Source organism: Aquarana catesbeiana, linkage group LG08 (assembly GCF_042186555.1).
Source record: "Aquarana catesbeiana isolate 2022-GZ linkage group LG08, ASM4218655v1, whole genome shotgun sequence".
Taxonomy (NCBI): domain Eukaryota; kingdom Metazoa; phylum Chordata; class Amphibia; order Anura; family Ranidae; genus Aquarana; species Aquarana catesbeiana.
In genome coordinates, this window is record NC_133331.1 from 296,496,452 (window position 1) to 296,516,542 (window position 20,091).

General features: G+C 46.4%; 3 protein-coding genes across 3 annotated transcripts in view; all 3 read left to right on the plus strand.

The window, feature by feature from the left end:
• The window catches only part of LOC141106830 (uncharacterized), a 125,065-nt gene that overhangs the window by 30,993 nt on the left and 73,981 nt on the right, over positions 1-20,091 (plus strand). The gene's annotated exons all lie outside the window — the stretch shown is intronic.
• LOC141105476 (uncharacterized) lies at positions 16,142-18,856 on the plus strand. Its single transcript, XM_073595328.1, has 4 exons — positions 16,142-16,300; positions 18,028-18,255; positions 18,337-18,540; positions 18,652-18,856. The coding sequence occupies exons 1-4, from the start codon at positions 16,142-16,144 to the stop codon at positions 18,853-18,855; spliced, it is 795 nt and encodes a 264-aa protein (XP_073451429.1). The 3' UTR covers position 18,856.
• The window catches only part of LOC141105475 (uncharacterized), a 36,113-nt gene continuing 32,163 nt past the window's right edge, over positions 16,142-20,091 (plus strand). The window contains 1 exon segment of the mRNA XM_073595326.1: positions 16,142-16,300. Coding sequence (XP_073451427.1) covers positions 16,142-16,300 — 159 coding nt within the window.

Consider the following 20,091-nt stretch of genomic DNA (forward strand, 5'->3'; position numbering starts at 1 on the left):
CACAACCAGACAGATACATCCTTGGCCAGATAACCGATCCACCAAATTAATTGGGTTACCAAAATAAAACAGCATGCACCCATTTTGACGTGAACTTCAGTTTAAGGGCGTGGTAGCCCACTTTTATTAAATAGAAACAAAAATGAAAGTTCATACATGCACGGGTTGCCCACACAGGTGTTCTTCTCCCAAAAATTGCAACAAAACGAAAATGCCAAGCCACCTGTCTCTCAGGGCTCACTCAGCCTTGGTCGCAGTACAAAGCTGCACAGGCCCACTCCTGGCCTCTAGGAAGGGGCTCTCCTGACACTCCAGGCTTTCACGCTCCTCCAAGACTCACGGTCCCCTCTGGTCCCCAGGACCAGTTGTCTCAGGTATGGTCTCTCAGCTTGCCCAACTCTCTCAGCCCACTGACCTGGAACCTCTCCCACATGGAGTGCCGTCTCAAGGATATTGCCTGGGTTCTTAAATAGTAGCACACCTCCCTCCTGGCTGCAGCAACTGCTCCAACAACTTCTTTCCCACCTCCTCTGAACTATGCTCAGATAATGGGTGTGTGGACCTGGACATAGACACAACCTGCCGAACTTCTGGAAAGCCCGGACACAAGACTGAATCCCTCCCAATGCTCTTTGAAGTCTTCAAGTTTCCACCCCCAATCCAGACTTACAAAATCCAGAGAAGACCTAAGGCATAGTTTTCTCTGCTCTCCAATCTTCTTCTGGAACTTCTCAAACTGCCTCTTTGAGAGTCCTGTGTCCATTTTACCCTTATTTTCACAGAGACAGGGGTTCTCACTCTCACAATAGCTAAATAGAGTAAGATAGACACAATCTGATTACTGTGAATATAAACATAAAATAGCTCTGCAGGCCGCAAGACGGCGCCATCTTGTGGAAATTGTACAAAGTTCAATAACAAACTGAAAAGAAAAACTGATGTAGAACCTAATTAAAAACAATTCATCCACCTTTATTCTGTCTAAATATTTCTGGACCATATCACTTTTGAGTCATTGTGGATCATTTGGGGCTGTGTCACTACCACCCCCCATTATGGACATGAGCTCCCCCATGCTCCTTTGTATACAAATGTCTGGTCTCTCCTCTACCTGACAGCACCCACCATGCCAGTGCTGGGCCTGCAGGTGGGATATCGGAGACCAGGCAACATGGCAGGGGGGGAGTCTGGGGAAGCCATCCAATGGCTGTATAGAGTTAACAAAGCCCCCCATGAAGTGTGATAGTGCACTTATTCTTCACCAGAATGTTCCAGAAGGGCACCGCTGGTCTCTGTGACAAATGATCATTGTAGGTAGGTTGGGGGAAGGTTTCCCTGAGCATCGTAATTTGGTGTTTGGCAATTTCCACCATTGGCCACGCCTGAAAAATATCTAATCCTCTGGTTTACCGAGACTCTGATACCGGACTGGTAATATCATAGATTTCCATAACCTGGAATGAGATGAGGAAGGATCCATATTGTGTCCAATCATGAAGCAGATCTCTGGCCTCACTCACAGCTTTACTGTCAGATCTAAGGGATCCACCAATGTTCTCCAGCTTCTGTGGGGGGTTCAGCATTGCGAACCCAAAGGAAAATAAATAGGCAGTGAATTGGGGGGGGGGGGGGCTTAAATTTGAACTCTCTCACTGTGGAGGTTATATATTCCACAAAATATGCTTTAATGGCTGAGCCACAAGGGAGAGTCATGAAGACACACACAAACCTCAGCACAATCATTGGTAAAAAGGGAACTCTTCTATCAGATATGCTTTTCTACACACAGCCGACCTTCAGGAAGATCTTCAATAACATCCTGACCACTGAGCAACCAGCAACTGTTCTACAATATAGCATAAAGGATGCAGTGGTCAGGAGTATATCATATACAGCCCAGGGTACAGAGTGCAGTGGTCAGGAGTATATTATATAGAGCCCAAGGTACAGAGCACAGTGGTCAGAAGTATATTATATAGAGCCCAGGGTACAGAGTACTTTGGTCAGGAGTATTTCATACACAGCCCAGGGTACAGAGTGCAGTGGTCAGGAGTATATCATATACAGCCCAGGGTACAGAGTGCAGTGGTGAGGATTATGTTATATACAGCCCACCATAAAGAGTGCAGTGGTCAGGAGTATATCATATACAGCCCAGGGTAGAGTGCAGTGGTCAGGAGTATATCATATACAACCCAGTGTACAGAGTGCAGTGGTCAGGAGTATATCATATACAGCCCATCATACAGAGTGCGGTGGTCAGGAGTATATCAACTCTCTTCTAGTGATGAGCTGAAGTGCTTTGGGCTTAGTTGAAACAGGGTTTGGTAAACTACAGTGAAGATCGGATGCCGAACCCTATTGAAATAAATGAAAACAGTATCAAAAATGCCCATTTTCTGGGCTAATAGGTAGAGATATTTAAAAACTAGCAAGGGGGGGTGGGATAGCCAGTGCCTTGAGGAGCACATTTGAGTCTGGTATGGAATTTAAGGGGATCCCCAAAAAAGGAACAAACGAAAAAACTTGAGGCCCCCAAGGAAATCCATACCAGACCCTTAATCCAAATATGCAGCTTGGCTGACCAAGAAAGGCGAGTTTGCCCTAAAGCATACTAGGACACATGACCTCCACATAGGGGGTGCCACTCCAGGCTGGACCCCCCTTGCAAAGCACCTTGCTCGGCTCATCCCTACTCTTTAACAACTAGACTGAGCATCAAGCTGTCATTCATCAGTGATAGTAATACTTTCATCTCAGCCCAATAACTTTTCAGTTTCACTAGAACTTGGAGTAATTCCTAGTTGGAAGTGTAGTGGTCCCTTACATTGGTGACCAATGGGAGAAGGACCCCCCCCCCCCCCTGTCATCAGTGGGAAGACTGCTCCCCTTACAGATCATTGATGTCAGTTGTTACTGAGAGACAGAAATTGTTCATCTCTCAAGGAACCCCTAGAAACCTTTCAAGAAACCCTGGCTGGGAAAGGCTGGACTAGGCAGTAATATATTTCTCTCCCCCTTGGTGGGAGTGGAGATGACCCCATCTATAAGGATATACAGTACATACACACACAGCACAAGGCCGTGTTCACACTACGAGATGTTTCTTGGCGGCTGCAGTTCCTCTGAGTTCCACAGGATGGTGATCTTCTCACTTCTACCATAGAGACAGGAAGTCTCTATGGAAGATAGGAAGTGATGTCAGGTACAGAGAGGAAGTGATGTCAGGTACAGACAGGAAGTTCCAGGTGAGAGGTGAGTCTGGAGGAAGTAGAGCAGAGACAAAGCTTGATGTGGCAGCAGAGGAGGTAATAAGATCTTATTTTCTAATTACACCCAGTAACCCCCCCCCCGTCATGTCCGTCCTCTTCCTCCATAGTCACTGTGACGTCTTTTATCTCCAGCAGATGATGATACACACATATATAGTGTGGAAACCTAGATTAACCCCTTCGGGGTCAGAACATTCCCCCACTTACATATATATTTTCATTATCAATTTTCATCCTTACCTGTCTAGACAGAAACCTGTATAGGTCAAATGACAGAAGGAAAGATGGAGGAGGACCGGAGTCACATGACTGAGAAGATACTAAACCTCACCCTGGAGATCATCTACCTGCTGACCGGAGAGGTGAGGAGGATTCTGGGAGGTCACATGACATCACACTTATCTCTATTAATAAAACACAGACCTGACCGGAGAGGTGAGGAGGATTCTGGGAGGTCACATGACATCACTCTTATCTCTATTAATAAAACACAGACCTGACCGGAGAGGTGAGGAGGATTCTGGGAGGTCACATGACATCATTCTTATCTCTATTAATAAAACACAGACCTGACCAGAGAGGTGAGGAGGATTCTGGGAGGTCACATGACATCATTCTTATCTCTATTAATAAAACACAGACCTGACCGGAGAGGTGAGGAGGATTCTGGGAGGTCACATGACATCATTCTTATCTCTATTAATAAAACACAGACCTGACCGAAGAGGTGAGGAGGATTCTGGGAGGTCACATGACATCACTCTTATCTCTATTAATAAAACACAGACCTGACCGGAGAGGTGAGGAGGATTCTGGGAGGTCACATGACATCACTCTTATCTCTATTAATAAAACACAGACCTGACCGGAGAGGTGAGGAGGATTCTGGGAGGTCACATGACATCACTCTTATCTCTATTAATAAAACAGACCTGACCGGAGAGGTGAGGAGGATTCTGGGAGGTCACATGACATCACTCTTATCTCTATTAATAAAACAGACCTGACCGGAGAGGTGAGGAGGATTCTGGGAGGTCACATGACATCACTCTTATTGTTATGGAAATGATTAAGAGCTCCAATCGAGCCCAAGGTTATCTGCTGCTGTCTCTAATTTGAAAAGTGTAGATATGCATGCATATAAAAGTAAACACTCTGAGACACGCTCAGAATTGCTAACTCATTCCACTTCTGATTTATTCAAGGCGGTGTTAATGTTTTATACACACAAATACGTCATTGCTATGTCAGTCTAATAGGTACATCTCATTGGTTAAGATAGAAAAGAAGATGGAGAATTTTCATAACGAGGTTTGGCTCTCTCTGGTCTTATCTCCAGTTCCGCATTCTTCTGATGTGTGGGAGGTAGGGGGTAATCGCCATCTTGAGAAAATATAGGAACAGAGCAAATCTGTATACTTATATAATGAGTAAGGAGAAAAATATGTATGCACATAAGAAAATAGACATTTTCAGATTACTATTATTATTATCTACATCACATTCCTTCACAATCCCCCCTAAAATGACTATTTTCTCTTTTCTGTCCCTAATACTAAAGGTCCCACTTTGGCCTGGCCCTTCTCCTCAGCAACTCTTTTAGGCTGTATATAGAATTGGGCAGCAACTGTTCACTTCCCTCCTCGATACAGCTGGAGAGGTGCAGTCAGGCGCTATCTATCCCTAAAACCCTATAGGATTGTGAGATTATGGACAGGGAGTGACTGTAGAGGAGTGAAGGGTTTGTCATCTTCCATCATAAGGAGGTCCTCTTCTTCTTGGTGGAGAAATGTAGGTGTGCTATTGTCTACAGCCTTGCTCATTAACTTTTTTACAAAAGGTAGAATACAGCATATAATCAGGGCTAAAAGATCCAGGATTATTAATACCGTTACCCGTATCTGGGCGAGCACCTTCTGCCACCCACTCATCCAGCTAAAATATTGGTCCCATGGGTCTGTGATACCTGAGTTCTTCTTCAACTCCAATGACAGATCTTCTAATTTCTTTATAGCTAAAGTAACCTTACCATTTGGGCCAATATTATCAGGAATGTATGTACAACAGGTTCCCGTTTTTTCCTATGATTTTACAGACACCCCCCCTTCTCGGCTAACACCATGTCTAAGGCCATCCGGTTCTGGAATGTCATGTAGGAAGTGGGGGCTAACTGGTCAGCAATTCCCTGGAGGGCGTCTTTAGAGTAATTTACAAATCTCTGTTGGTTATAATATGTATAGTGTCAGGTCACCTAGAGGCTGGGTGACAGATGCACACCGTTGGGATCAGGAGTGCACTGCAAGGTAGTAGACCCTACGGCTGACTGCTGCGGATTGTACCCTGGGAGGTTCAGGAATCAGGTCTACTGGATCACTGACACAGATCCCACTGGGAGCTAGAGCATAGATTCCCCAGGGCGCGGAGTCTAAGAGCCAGCAGGTGTTCACCAGAGCCTCTAGTGGTGAGGATGGACTGCGCTGCAGTCTGGCTCCAGGTTGCGGCCCCCAGGGTCTCACAGCTCACGCTCACGGTAGACTACAGGAGAAGAGGAAGGAGGGAGCTGGCTGGAACAACAAGGAAAGTAAGGGACAAGCCAAGGTCGGTAACAGGAATCAGATATAGGAAACACAGCAAGTACACATAGAGGCTAACACACAGTGGTTGATCAGCACTGCTGGCTTGCAGTGCACAGGTTAATATAGGGTTCCCTGATATGGCCTGGGGTGGGGCCATGCTTAGAGGAGAGGTTACAAAAGCAGTCAGGTGAGGGTCAGCTGGTCTCTAGAGATGAACACATGGAGACAGGTATGCTGATCGACAAACTCTATTGCATAACCATGACATGTAGTTAATCCAATCTACATTCTTGCTGACAGTTGTTATGGGGATCAAAGACTCAAAACCAGCTTTTACCTGATCCCTGGCTTTAAATTCATCAGGGACCCCCCCTTGTAACCCCTATGACATGTATGTATACATGAGGATCAAAGCTTCCGGAGAGAGCTGCTCGCTTCCTCCTCTGACTGTGTGCTGGGTCAGTGTATGTATCAGGGGTATCTTTGGTTAGGATATGGGGCTTTCTATTTTCATCTTTTTTGTCTAATGCACTCTGTGGTCGCCCAGTCTAGCCCTGTGTTCCAACCCACTGGCCCCCACAGAAACCACAACTCTGTCCCCAGTAACTGTCTGTGTGGCATACATATATGTCCTTACCGTCAGGGATATCACTGTACCAATGGCATCACCATGAAGGGTCAAACGGACAAGGTACTATGTCACAGTAATCTAAGGTAAAGGTGGTCACATGTGTACCTGAAGAGTTACACCAAAACGTAATTATGTTATCATTTTTGTGATGGCCACCTCCTGGGCCCCTCCCCCCTAGATCAAACAGAAAAAGGATATGCAGCACCCGAAAACACGCTCTCCTGCAGTGATAAGCGTGCATTCAGGTGTTCTTCCTGGCCAACTTGACTGAGGTGGCTGTGGTCAGCAAAACTTGGAATGGACCATCATAACTTGGCTCAAGGATCTCCAGACAGTAGTTGGTGTGTTCCTGTATCTAATTCAGGATCTGGAATGGAAGAAAACACCTGGACATGCATTCAGGTTAATTCTCGTGATAATGTGGTTACATAATTAGTCAACACATCAGACTGCAACTGTAACTGTTGTGGAAAGTAACAACCAAGTCTGGGAGCTGAACCAAACAAAATTTCATAAGGGGATAGGGCATGTTTCCCCCCGGGGGTGTGTCTGACACTAAACAGGGCAATGGGCTAACTGTCTGGCCAACTCATGTTAGTCTCTTGGGCCATCTTTAACATCCTGTTTTTAGTGTCCCATTCATCCTTTCTACCTTCCTGCTACTTTGAGGGTGGTATGGGATGTGTAGTGCCAACTGAACCCCCAGTGCTGCCCAAATCTCTTTAGTAAGGGTTGTTGTTAGGGCTGGTCCCTGATCTCTCAATATCACCTCTGGGACCCCAAATCTACATACTATCTCACTCAGTAGTTTCTTAGCTGTGGTCCTGGCAGTCGTGACCACTTCCACTAGGGCGTATTCGAATCTGCCACTTCTTGGCACTTGAGAATGATCAATTTGCATCCTCTAGAATGGGGTATAGGGCTTTTGCCAGGTGTTTCTCCTGTGCTTCTTCTGTGCATCCTGGGTTACATTTGGTGCAGATAATGTATGATCTGCAGAAGCTGTCGGTCAGTGGAGTAACTCTTGGTGCAACACTTGTTGATAAGAGAGTTCATAAAAGTCTTTGTCAAGTGGGCAGCTCCATGTGCCCATTGCACCACGGCTGGGTACATACTCCTGGGTAGACAAGGCTTCTTGTTGCACTCGAATAGTCCATTTCTGAGAGTTGCTCCTCTCCATTTCCAGCTTTCCTTCTTATCCGCACTTGTTGTTTCCTGTAGTTCTTTTAGATAAACTCTGTCCACTGGGAAAGTCTGTAAGGTAAGCACGGGGTGGTCTTCTTCTACCACCCTGCTGTCCACTTCCCGTGGACCACCAGCTGTCTGTTTAGCAGCTGTATTGGCTCGATGATTGCCTTAAGCTTCCTTTGAGTTCAGTTTGTCGTGTGCTTTTACTCATAATAGTCACTTGGGTTGTGAGAAGTAAGGCATCAATCAAGTTTTCACAGGTGTTCCTGCAGCCATCAGGAATCCTCTGTCCTAGATAACACCATAATCATGAGCAATGCTGAAAGCATATCTTGAGTCCATATGAATGTTGGCTCTTTTTCCCTCTGCCCATTTACATGCTGTAGTAAGTATACAGCTCTGCCTCCTGTGTAGTCATCACCGGTGGTAAGGCTTCAGCTTGTAGAACAGTGTTTTCAGTGGTGACCGCGTGTCCTGTGCGGTCACGGGGGTGACAAGTCAAGACTCTACTCCTCCTCCTCCTTTCCCCCCTCGAGAAGTGGAAGAAGGGTGGTAGGGTTCAGTGTTTGACAACTTAATAGAGTAATGCTGTCCAGTAGGAGGGAACACAGGAGTCTCAAGTGTCTGGTAGTGGACAAGTGTTTCGGCTGGATCTTGGTTGAATATGGCAACAACGTCATGGGGAACAAGCAGAACGAGGCAGTGTCCGAGGACCAAGTTCAAAGTTTTGTCAAGCAAGGCTTGTGTAGCAAATCCAGCTCGCAGACACAATAGGCCTCCTCTTGCTACCGCATCCAGCCGACAGGAATAATATCCTATGGGGTGTAGGCGGATGCCGTGTGATTGGGTGAGTACACCTGCAGCATGTCCCAGACGTTCGGATACAAAGAGCCTGAGCGTTTTGTCGTAGGCTGGGAGCCCTAGCGCCGGGGGTGGCGCACTCAAGGGTTTCAAACTTTAGATATTTCTTCAGGAGACATCTGGAAGGGTCTGATTGCAGAGCATCAGTAGGAAGGCTTCTGGAATCCATGCTCTGCACTAGGAAATTAGTCCAAGGAAGGCATGAAGGGATCTCTGACCTTGTGGCAGTGGGGTGTCAGAGATTACTTGCACCCTGTCTTCAGTGGGGTGTCGTGTCCCATGGGACAAACAGTGTCCAAGGAAAATGACAGGTGTTGAGCACCACTGCAATTTGGGCTTTAAGACTTTGCAGCCCTGGTTGGCAAGATAGCACAACAGGCTTTCTGAGGTGACTTCAACAGGGGGTAAGTCAGCTGCACAAAGGAGAAGGTCATCAACATGTTGGAAGAGAATCACTTCCGGGTGTTCCTCTTGTCATGTGTCAAGGATGATAGCCATAGCTTTTGCAAACTGGCTTGGAAAGTTCTGTGCTCCTTGCGGCACAACTGTTTAGGTATGTTGCCGTTTCTTTCCGTGGATGAATGCAAAAAGGTACCAGCAGGAGGGGTGAGGGTGGACACTGAAGAAAACGTTTGTAAGGTCCACCTCTGTGAGGTATTTTGCAGTCAAAGGCATCCACAGTAGGTACCTGGTTCTCTTTTTAGGATTCTCTTCTTGGGGTTATTGTGGTTTCCGGGGCAATGAAGCGCCCTCTTTTTGCTTGACTGAAACTGGTGGCACCTTTAAGTGACCGTTGTCTTCCGGTCCTGTGGACCATAGGCACGCAGGGATTCTGTCAAGTACTTCCTGCAGTATTGAACTTGAAGTTTTTGCTTCATTAAGTGTCATCAGGAGAGGCTGGGAACACAAAGCAGATGAGTCTTCTAAAGATAGGGGAGTATGTAACTTCACCCCCCCCTTCAGGCGTGTCCTGATTGAGGCCTGTAGTCTGGACAACACATCAGCTCCTAGTAGATTCAAGGGACATGTAGAGGACACCACAAATCTGGCAGCAAATCAGGAAGTGGACTGGAGCGGGGCACCCCATCCATTCCTACGCAGGTAACATCAATAGTGGAAAGGAAAGAATTATCAGGCAGGCCCAAAGCCCTCAACACGCTTCTGGCTGTACCCGTAGAAAGGTGGTAGGTTTTCCTTGTATGGGTAACGTGACTTTTGCTAAGGGTCCCCCAGTTCCACTTGAGGACACTGCCATAAGGGGTGACACGGGTTTGCCCATTTCCTAGTGAGAGTTGGGGCGTGGTGGTGGTGGTTCATGTCCCCGTTGCCCTGCATAGGGTTCCCTGACGCGTCTGGGACATCTTGGGGCTCTGCATTCTTTCTTTATGTGGCCCCGTTTCCCACAGTTGTAACAGGTGATCCTTTCCCTGGTATTGGGCAGTGGTGGTGGACGAGTGTAGGTGGGATCTTCGTCATGGGTTACCATGAGGGGCGTTGGTTTTTTACCTTTTTGATTTTCTATACCTCTGGTCACCAACAATAAATCAGACATTTTCATTGAACAGTATTCAGGGCGGGCCACCATCAGGCCTTTTCTGATATCCTCTCTGAGCCCTGAAACAAAAGCAGTTGATAACATGTGTGTGTGTGCCTTTATGAGTCTAGCATGATACTTCTTCACAGACTCCCCTTTATCTTGGGTAATATCTTGGATTGTGGTCTTCTGATCCGTCAACTTCTCCTTTGCCCAGTCGTGGAGTTGTGCACAGAACTCCACGCCTGAGGTGTAGGAAGTGGCACTTGTCAGGCTGGCATCACTGAAGGCCATCTGCATGACTGGCCAAAAGACATATCCTGCTTTGATTTGGCATAGGCTGATCAAGTCTCTAGAGGCAGCTGAGTAAGTTTCTTGTATCTGCACTATCCTGTGGTAGAAGGGAATTGGCTGCTTCTCTGGGTCAGGCAGACTTGTCACTAAGGCCGCTATTTGTGATAGAGTAAAAGCGACATACATCACTGGTGCCCCTTCTGGTAACCGAGACTGTTGTTGGGGCAGGGGCTGACAAGAGGCACTGTTCTTTACGGTTGCCAGCATGTGTTTGAGATCCTCTCGGAACTGAGAGTCTGGAGCCGGATTGGGGGTTAAATCAGTGGGTGGCCTTGCTGCCTGCTGTCGGGCTTCCCACTCAGATGCTTCTTCATCATTAACATATCCGGCTTGGGAATGTGATGCTCCCGTATTGGGGAAGACAGGTGTGTGGTATGAACCATCTTGGTTTAAAACAGGGAGGGCTTGGTACAGGCTGTTTAAGCTTACTGGGTGTACCAAGATGGCCTCCGGCAGGAAGTGCACTGGGCTGGGCAGTGAGTGAAGGCATGGGTGCACCAAGATGGCCGCCGGCAGGAGTTGTCACAGTGGGCTGTGCTTGGGCTGGGAGGGAGAGAAGGGAGTGGATGTCAGGTGGAGGGCAGGGTTGTCCCTCCCTTCTCTCGGTCCAGGTTTTTTGATAGGGGGGTGGTTTAGGCACATTATCAATTCTGTGATAAACATACATAATACAATTGGCATCTTTCTTGATTTCCTCTTCAATCCAACCCTCGTTGTGCAATGCCTTTGCAGTCCTATACCAAGCTTCTGCCACAGCTAATAAGCCATTATCACACAAAACCCCCCTTTGTTCTCTTATCAGCACACGCCATTCCTCTGCTTGTAGCCTAGCAACGTAATCTGTGAAGCCACAAACTTTCATTAATTTGGAAAACCGTTTAACTGCTTCACTGCCCTCCCTCCTCTTCACAATATCACAAGCTAGGATTCCTTTCTCCGGTTTAGAGTTGTTCTGTCCCATCTCCCCCTCCTCTCTCAGGGCCTCCTAAGACGTAACCAAGGTCTCTAACTCTGTTTTGTTCGTCTGTTGCAGTCTCGGCTGACGGTTTGAAGGGGGAATGAGGACAACTGATGGTTTGATGACCCTCCTCCCTGGCTCTCTGTTCTATCACTTCGAGGGTCTGCCCAAACCCCCCTGTCACCGGGTAATGTACGTTTAATCTCAGGACAAGCACGTCAGGGGTAGTAGGGAGCAACGGCTTGTGACCCAACAGATCCTTCGGGTAGCCTCCTTCTCTGACTTTCACCAGTCCCCACCCCCTCTCATGTATAGCAAACAATAAACCACAGATACACTCAGGACAGGACATTACACCTGCCACTCTTCGAACTGCAAAATTTCAGCAGGCTAAAATAACCACAAGGGCAGACCACCCTGCAAAATAAACACGTTTATAGACGTTTGCCACAAGGGAAACAATCTCATGCCAGAGGCCAAAAGCTCATCTGGAGATGAGACTACCCATTCACACATGTAGCACTTCAGGCTGCAAGGCCAGCAGCTGAAATTCCCCTCAAAGGTTCGTCGAACCTAGAGTAACAAGTCTACAACGTTTGCTACACGGGAAACAATCTCATGCCAGAGGCCAAAAGCTCATCTGGCGATGAGACTACCCATTCACACATGTAGCACCCTTAGACTGCTGAGTTTCGTAGCCCAAAGAATGGCAGACAGTGAACAAAAAATACAGTCAGCAGAAACCCATTGACAGGTTCGTTAAAACAACCTCAGGCGAGGAAATACCTGCCTCTAAGACAGTCTCAGCATACCGACAGAATCCAGCCGTCAACCGAAAGATAAGAGAGTCGTACAATGGTAAGAATATAAATCAACTCACCGGTACTGTTAGGGCTGCGCAAACCCCACTCTCATTAATCAGTTAACGCCCGAATGCTTGTCGCGGTATAACTTCGACTGTAGCCTGAGGTCCCGGGTTTCGGCACCATCTGTTATGGAAATGATTAAGAGCTCCAATCGAGCCCAAGGTTATCTGCTGCTGTCTCTAATTTTGAAAGTGGTGATATGCATGCATATAAAAGTAAACACTCTGAGACACGCTCAGTATTGCTACTCATTCCACTTCTGATTTATTCAAGGCGGTGTTAATGTTTTATACACACAAATACGTCATTGCTATGTTAGTCTAATAGGTACATCTCATTGGTTAAGATAGAAAAGAAGATGGATAATTTTCATAACGAGGTTTGGCTCTCTCTGGTCTTATCTCCAGTTCCGCATTCTTTTGATGTGTGGGATGTAGGGGGTAATCGCCATCTTGAGAAAATATAGGAACAGAGCAAATCTGTATACTTATATAATGAGTAAGGAGAAAAATATGTATGCACATAAGAAAATAGACATTTTCAGATTACTATTATTATTATCTACATCACATTCCTTCACATTATCTCTATTAATAAAACACAGACCTGACCGGAGAGGTGAGGAGGATTCTGGGAGGTCACATGACATCACTCTTATCTCTATTAATAAAACACAGACCTGACCGGAGAGGTGAGGAGGATTCTGGGAGGTCACATGACATCACTCTTATCTCTATTAATAAAACACAGACCTGACCGGAGAGGTGAGGAGGATTCTGGGAGGTCACATGACATCACTCTTATCTCTATTAATAAAACACAGACCTGACCTGAGAGGTGAGGAGGATTCTGGGAGGTCACATGACATCACTCTTATCTCTATTAATAAAACACAGACCTGACCGGAGAGGTGAGGAGGATTCTGGGAGGTCACATGACATCACTCTTATCTCTATTAATAAAACACAGACCTGACCGGAGAGGTGAGGAGGATTCTGGGAGGTCACATGACATCACTCTTATCTCTATTAATAAAACACAGACCTGACCGAAGAGGTGAGGAGGATTCTGGGATTCTAACATGATATTCCTATTGGTTCTCCAATACAGAGATTTCCTCTTGTGAAGTCAGGTGATCATATGACCATCACAGTGCCTCCATGTGACTCCCTAAAACCTGAGAGACACAACATGCAGAAGATTCTAGAAGTCACCAAGAAGATGATGGAGCTGCTGACAGGAGAGGTGAGGAGGATTCTGGGAATTCTGGGACATTATCCAGTAACAGACAAGGGATGTGTCTGGACGGTGACTGTATCAGATTCCTAAGTGATATCACTGTCTATTTCTCTTTGTAGAAGTATTTAGAAGGACACAAGGATCTCTACAAGGACGTCATGATGGACAATCAGCCGCCCCTCACATCACCGGGTAAGAGGAGACTTTATTGTAAAGGAGAGAGCAGTACGGAGGGTCCATCTAGATCCCTCATCATCTGATAAACACATAGAAACAATGTATTCAGTCAGTGTGTGTCAGGGCTGGGCTCCTGCTATCTAACAAGCAGCTTTTTTCTTCCAGTGCTCAGAAGCTGCTCAGCTGTCGGTTAATTACCAACCACTCATTACCACAGTGACTCACCTGGTTACCATTACCTGCCTCATTAGTCCAGCCTACAGACAGCCCCTTTTTGCTATTTAAGCAGCTTAGCTCATTCCCTTCTTGCCCTTGCGTGGTCTATGATCTCCAGTGCGTTCCTGTGTATGGCTCTCCCTGGCTGACTTATCTTCCAATACCTGTTCCTGATTTTTGCTTCTGACTACGCTGACTTCTGGTCTCCTGACTTTGGCTTGTCTGATTACCCGCTCTTTGACTACATTCCAGAACTGTGTTATTTTTGCTATTTCATGAAAAGTGTGATTTTAGCTGCACTTTCTGTCTTCGTCTGGTTTATGTTTCCTGACATTACGCAAGGGCCATGAATTCAGAAGATGCAGGCAATCCGTCTACTATTAATATTTTTTACAGACTGGACGAGCAGGACCACCGCATGGATCAGTTTGCCTTGGCCTTACAAATGCTCCTGATTCAAACTGATCATCTGGATCCTCCTGCTCCGGTACAATCAGTGCTGCAAGCCATGCCTGCTGCTGATCCTGTCTCTGCTCAGGCAGCCGCCTCTAATAGTACCACTCTAAGAGGTATGACTGGTTCTGCTCTGCTTCCCCGGCATTTTGGGGGTCATCCAGCTCACTGCAGAGGGATTCTCAACCAGTTTGGAATTTATTTTGAGATGTTGCCCCAGGCGTTCCCTATGCACAGAAGCAAAGTAGGCTTCATTGCATTCTGACAAAACCTTGGCTTGGGCAAACCCTCTATGGGAGACACAAAAACCCGTTGTCCAGAATTACCCTGAGCTTGTGGCCTCCTTTCTAAGGGTATTTGATATTCCCTCTCGCTCCACCTCTGCCGCCAAAAGCCTCATGTCTATTAAACAGAGTACGGGTACTGTTGCCCACTACACTATTGGATTCCGTACTCTGGCGGCAGAGGTTGGTTGGAACAATGAGGCTCTCGTGGCTGCTTTTTTCCATGGCCTCTCTGATGACATGAAAGATGAGATTGCAGCTCAAGATATTCTTAGGAATCTTGAGGAGTTGATCTTGTTTGCCATTTTCATTGATACCAGAATCAGAGAGAGACCTTCCTTTAAGGAGCGCTTGGGGAAGCCTCCTCTATGTTTGCCTCCGAGCTTTGCATTCCCACCCATGCCTCCCCTACCTCCCATGCCTCCTGGGCCCGAGTCCTCCAGTGAAGAAGAGCCCATGTAGCTGAGCTTCACACGTCTCTCTGCCGACAAGAGGGCTTTTCGGAGAATGGAGAGATTGTGCCTTTACTGTGGCCAAGCAGGTCACTTATTGAAGTCTTGTCCAACCCATCCGGGAAAAGCCCGCACCTGAGCTCCTGTAGAGGACGGACCTTAGGTGGTGTCTTTGCGTCCCCAGCTATCCTGAAAGATAAGCCTCTAGTTCCGGTTACCCTCTCATGGTCGAATTTGATTCTGGGGACACAGGTCTTGTTCATAAAAAGTGCCTTTGTGTTGAAGCACTCGATACCTCTGCAGCCTCGTGTCTCCCCACCTGCCATTGAGGCTATTCATGGGAGACCTCTACAGCCTGCCCATGTGACCCATGAACCCGCTCCGTTGACCATGGCTGTAGGGACTCTTCCCCATGAGATAATCCAATTCCAAGTCATTTCCTCGCCTCATTACCCAGTTGTCATGGGTTATCCTTGGTTACAGAGGCACAAGCCTTCTTTCGCTTGGCGTAGTGCCGAGTTTCTGTCATGGTTGCCACAATGCACTAATACATGTTTTCAGAAAGTGATTAAGGTCCTGTGCAAGTCTTCACTCTCTTCTTTTGCAGCAGAGTACGGTGAATTCTGAGATGTCTTTGACAAAGGTCAGGCCGTTATTTTGCCGCCACACCGGCTGTATGACTGCACAGCTGACCTTCAACCTGGTGCCGTTTCTCCTTGTGGCCGGGTTTACCCTCTGTCTGTCTCGGAGGATAAGGCTATAGAGGAGTATGTTGCAGATCACTATCCCGGGGTGTTGAACCGTAAATCCTTTCCTCCCACCGGTGCTCGCTGTTTTTTTTGTAAAAAAAGAAGAGTGGTGAACTGAGACCTTGTAACGATTATGGGGGTCTCAATCACATGACTGTTAAAAATCTTTATCTGATCCCACTGATAACTGAATTATTTGACCGCCTCAAGGGAGCAACGGTCTTCACTAAGAGCGATTTGAGAGGGGCGTACAATCTTGTGAGGTTTAAAGAGGGCCATGAATGGGAAAACAGCATTTAATACTAGGACTGTACGCTAGCAACACCTCGTAATGGACTTTGGTCTCTACAATGCTCCTGCAGTCTTCCAGGAATTGATTAACGATGGCCTCCGAGATATGCGGCAGCAATGTGTGGTGGTTTTCATGTATTCGAAATCCCTAGAGAACCACCACACAGACGTCTCTACTGAGGATGAGAGAGAACAACCAGTATTGCACATTGGAGAAGTGCGAGTTCCATCGTGAACGGGGAAAATTGATATTTCTGCTGCCGGGTTTTTTAAATGGACCCAGAGAAGCTATCTGCAGTCTTACAGTGGCCTCGACCCAGAGGGCTTTGTCCTCTGCAACTCTGCAGTTCTTAAGTTGCTATATTTCTGCCCACCAGAACAACTGGTCGGATCCGTTACCTTGGGCGGAGTTTGCTCACAAAAGCACCATCAATGCCGCCTCTCAATTATCTCAGTTTATGGTGAACTATAAGTTCCAGCCATCCATGTTGCCTGATACATTCATTCCGCAAGTAATTCCTGCGTTAGAGGAACATCTTCAGGAACTCTGTTCCGCTTGGGTGCAGGTCCAAGAATCCTTGCAACGCTGCAGAGAGGAGGTACAAACTCCATGCTGACTGCTGACACCTACCTGTGCTCTCCTACCAAGTTGGGGAGAGGGTCTGGCTGTCTTCCAGTAACCTCTGATTTTATGTTCCTTCACTAACACTGGCTCCTCGGTATATTGGGGCTTTCAGCATACTCCGTAAGGTTAACCCAGTGGCCTTCGCATTAGATCTTCTTTCCAACATGTGTATTTACAGCATATTCCATGTTTCCCTATTTGTTACTGCTATACCACCTTGGTACCACGCCCGCCCTCGCCCGCTTCAGGTTGACAACCATGAGGAATATGAGCTATGAGTAAGCGCTCCGCAGAGCGTGAAACGCGTTAGCTGATTATCTGTACATTCTATCCATGGTGCTTTGTACATGATTTGTTCCTGATTTTACAATAAAGAAATTTTGTTGGATTATATTCTCCTGGTGTGCGGCTGTCCGGACTTTTTTCTTCCCTCACAACATGAGGAATATGAGATACAATCTATCATTGCCTCCCGTAGTTTTCGTGGACGCATACAATATCTAGTTCACTGGAGGGGTTACGGAACGCTCTTGGGTCTCATCCTCAGACCTCCGCTGTGCTTTCCACTTAGGATTTCTCCTTAAGTCTGGTGCCTTCCCGAGGGGGGGGGGGGGGTCGTTGAGGAGGGGGTACTGTCAGGGCTGGGCTCCTGCTACTTAACGAGCTGCTCTTTTTTCTTTCAGTGCTCAGAAGCTGCTCAGCTGTAGGATAACTACCAGCCACTTATTGTTTCCACATTGACCCACCTGGTTACTATTACCTGCCTCATTAGTCCAGCCTACAGCCAGCCCCTTTTTTCTATTTAAGCAGCTTTGCTCATTCCCTTCTTGCCCTTGCATGGTCTATGATCTCCAAGGTGTTCCTGTGGATGACTTGCCCTGGCTGATTCTCTTCCTATTACTGTTCTAGATTTTTGCTCCTGACTACGCTGACTTCTGGTTTCCTGATCCCGGCTCGTTTGATTACCCGTCTGGCATCCAAATTCTGGCTTTTGTTTTTGACTACGCTCCTGAACTGTGTTATTTTTTGCTATTTCATTAAAGGTGTGATTTTTAACCACACTTTCTGTCTTTGTCTGGTTTATGGTTCCTGACATTGTGTGTGTTTCCTACAGATGGATCCAGTAATGGGAACCCACCAGAGAGATGTCCCCGTCCTCTGTATTCCCGGGATTCCACACAGGAAGGTCACACCATCCCTCATCATCATCAGGTAGATGAGGAACAATCACTGATAGTATCATTAGGATCTGTACATTATCTGCATTGTTACCATTGATGTCATCTTTATTATATATTCAGAGTGGAAACCTGAGAGATCCTAAAGTTGAGGTTAAAGAAGAGATAAAGGAGGAGGATGATGAGGATGGGGTGATGGAGGAGTTGCAGATTCCCAAAAAACAAAATGATCTGTACCAGGACACCATGGTGGAGTCATCCAACTACAGAAACCCACCAGAGAGATGTCCCCGTCCTCTGTATTCCTGGGATTCCACACAGGAAGGTCACACCATCCCTCACCATCATCAGGTAGATGAGGAACAATTATTGGTAGTTATGATTTATATACAGTCAGGTTTGTTACAATGAATGTTTTATTATATCTTTCAGAATGAAAACCCCAAGGATAATATTGTTGTAAAATTAGAATTTACAGAGGAGGATGAGGAGTATGGAGTGATGGAGGAGTTTTCAGAAGGACACAAGGATATGATGGAGCCACCTAATACCAGGAACCCACCAGAGAGATGTCCCCGTCCTCTGTATTCCCGGGATTCCACACAGGAAGGTCACACCATCCCTCACCATTACAAGGTACGTAGGATGAAATCTAGAAAAAATGTTTTGATTTTTTTTTTTACGTGATCTTACAATATTAAAACTCATATTTTAGAGATGATATTCTCTCTTATTTTCTTGGTTTAGGATGAAGATCTGATAGATATAAAAGTTGAGGTTAAATCAGAAGAAGAAGAGAGGTATGTGAGGGATGATCAGCAGTCTATGGAGGAGGATGGAATAACGGGGACATTTATAGAGGAGGACACTCCTACAGAGATCAGCACAGGTGGGTCATTAACACTAAATACATTCCTCCACCCATACTGCTCACTGATTGGTCCAGAGTAGGGCGGGGACTGGGTGATATCAGCCTGTAATCCCCGGGTCACTTTCCTGAGCTGTGTTCCCCGTCCTGTATTCCTGTATTTCTCTCGGATAATCTTCCTTTTCTGTGCTGCAGACACAATTTATGTATCTAGACTGGATTTATGGAGATTCTGGGACTGAGTTGGCAGAAAAATTTTGTTTTACACCATAGATGTTGCTTGACCTAGGCACCTGGGGTATGTTTCTGTGGTCTTCTGCCCCATACCCGGGTCTAGCAAGATCTCTGACAGAACAATTCTCCCGGGGTTACTTGCTCTGTTATTTGCTGTCTGTGCCGGGTGGAGGGATATGTCTGTATAGTCTCAGACCCAAGTCACTGAGTGCAGTCTCAGGAGATAGGAGGCAGCGGTGTGGGACCTCTGCAACTTGTCTCCAGTAAACATTTCATCCGCCACTGATTGCGGACTACCAGTATTATGAGTCCTGACCATTACACTATAATGATATATAGCATGTTACATACTCCTGACCCCTACACTATATTCTCTATGTTGTATATTCTAAATAAATAATAGTGCAGCACTCCTCGTGAACAAACCCTAAAGCAGATACTGGAAACAGACTATAAAAGTGTCTCTGTCATTAAAGTGCAGAAATAATACATTGGTGAGACAAAATATAATGATATAATATATGTGCTCCCTTATGTTCAAATATAATATATCTACACAATGCACAAACTGTTGCACACAAACACAAAAAAACTTGAAGAAAAGACATGCACACCGGTGAACAGTTCTCAAACATTGCCCATCTGATGCGCTGCATCCTGATTGGACTTCCTCAAAAGTAGATATGGTCTTCAGGATCAGTCCAGTCTTCATCTTGGTTGTTCTCCCCCCATCCTCACTCTCTGACCTCTGGTGGGGCTCAGCCCCGCTGTTATTCATGACTAAATCATGGACTAAATAAGGAAGTGCAGGACTTCTTGTGTTGGGAATATGGCAATGAGTGATAGAGGGGGTGGGGACACTCGTCCTATAATCCCCTCATCACTGTCACTCCTATAAAAGACAGTTCTCGTTGTTTCCTCACTCTCTGACTAAGGTCCATGAATAAAGAAATGAACTGGTAGGAGATCAGAGGACCCATTTACTAGTTACCTTGAGGGGGAATTGTAAGATCCTCAGAGACAAAGCTGCCTGATGTGGGCAGAGTCCTGGTTTAGGGGAACCAATCTGCTCATGTCTAGTAATA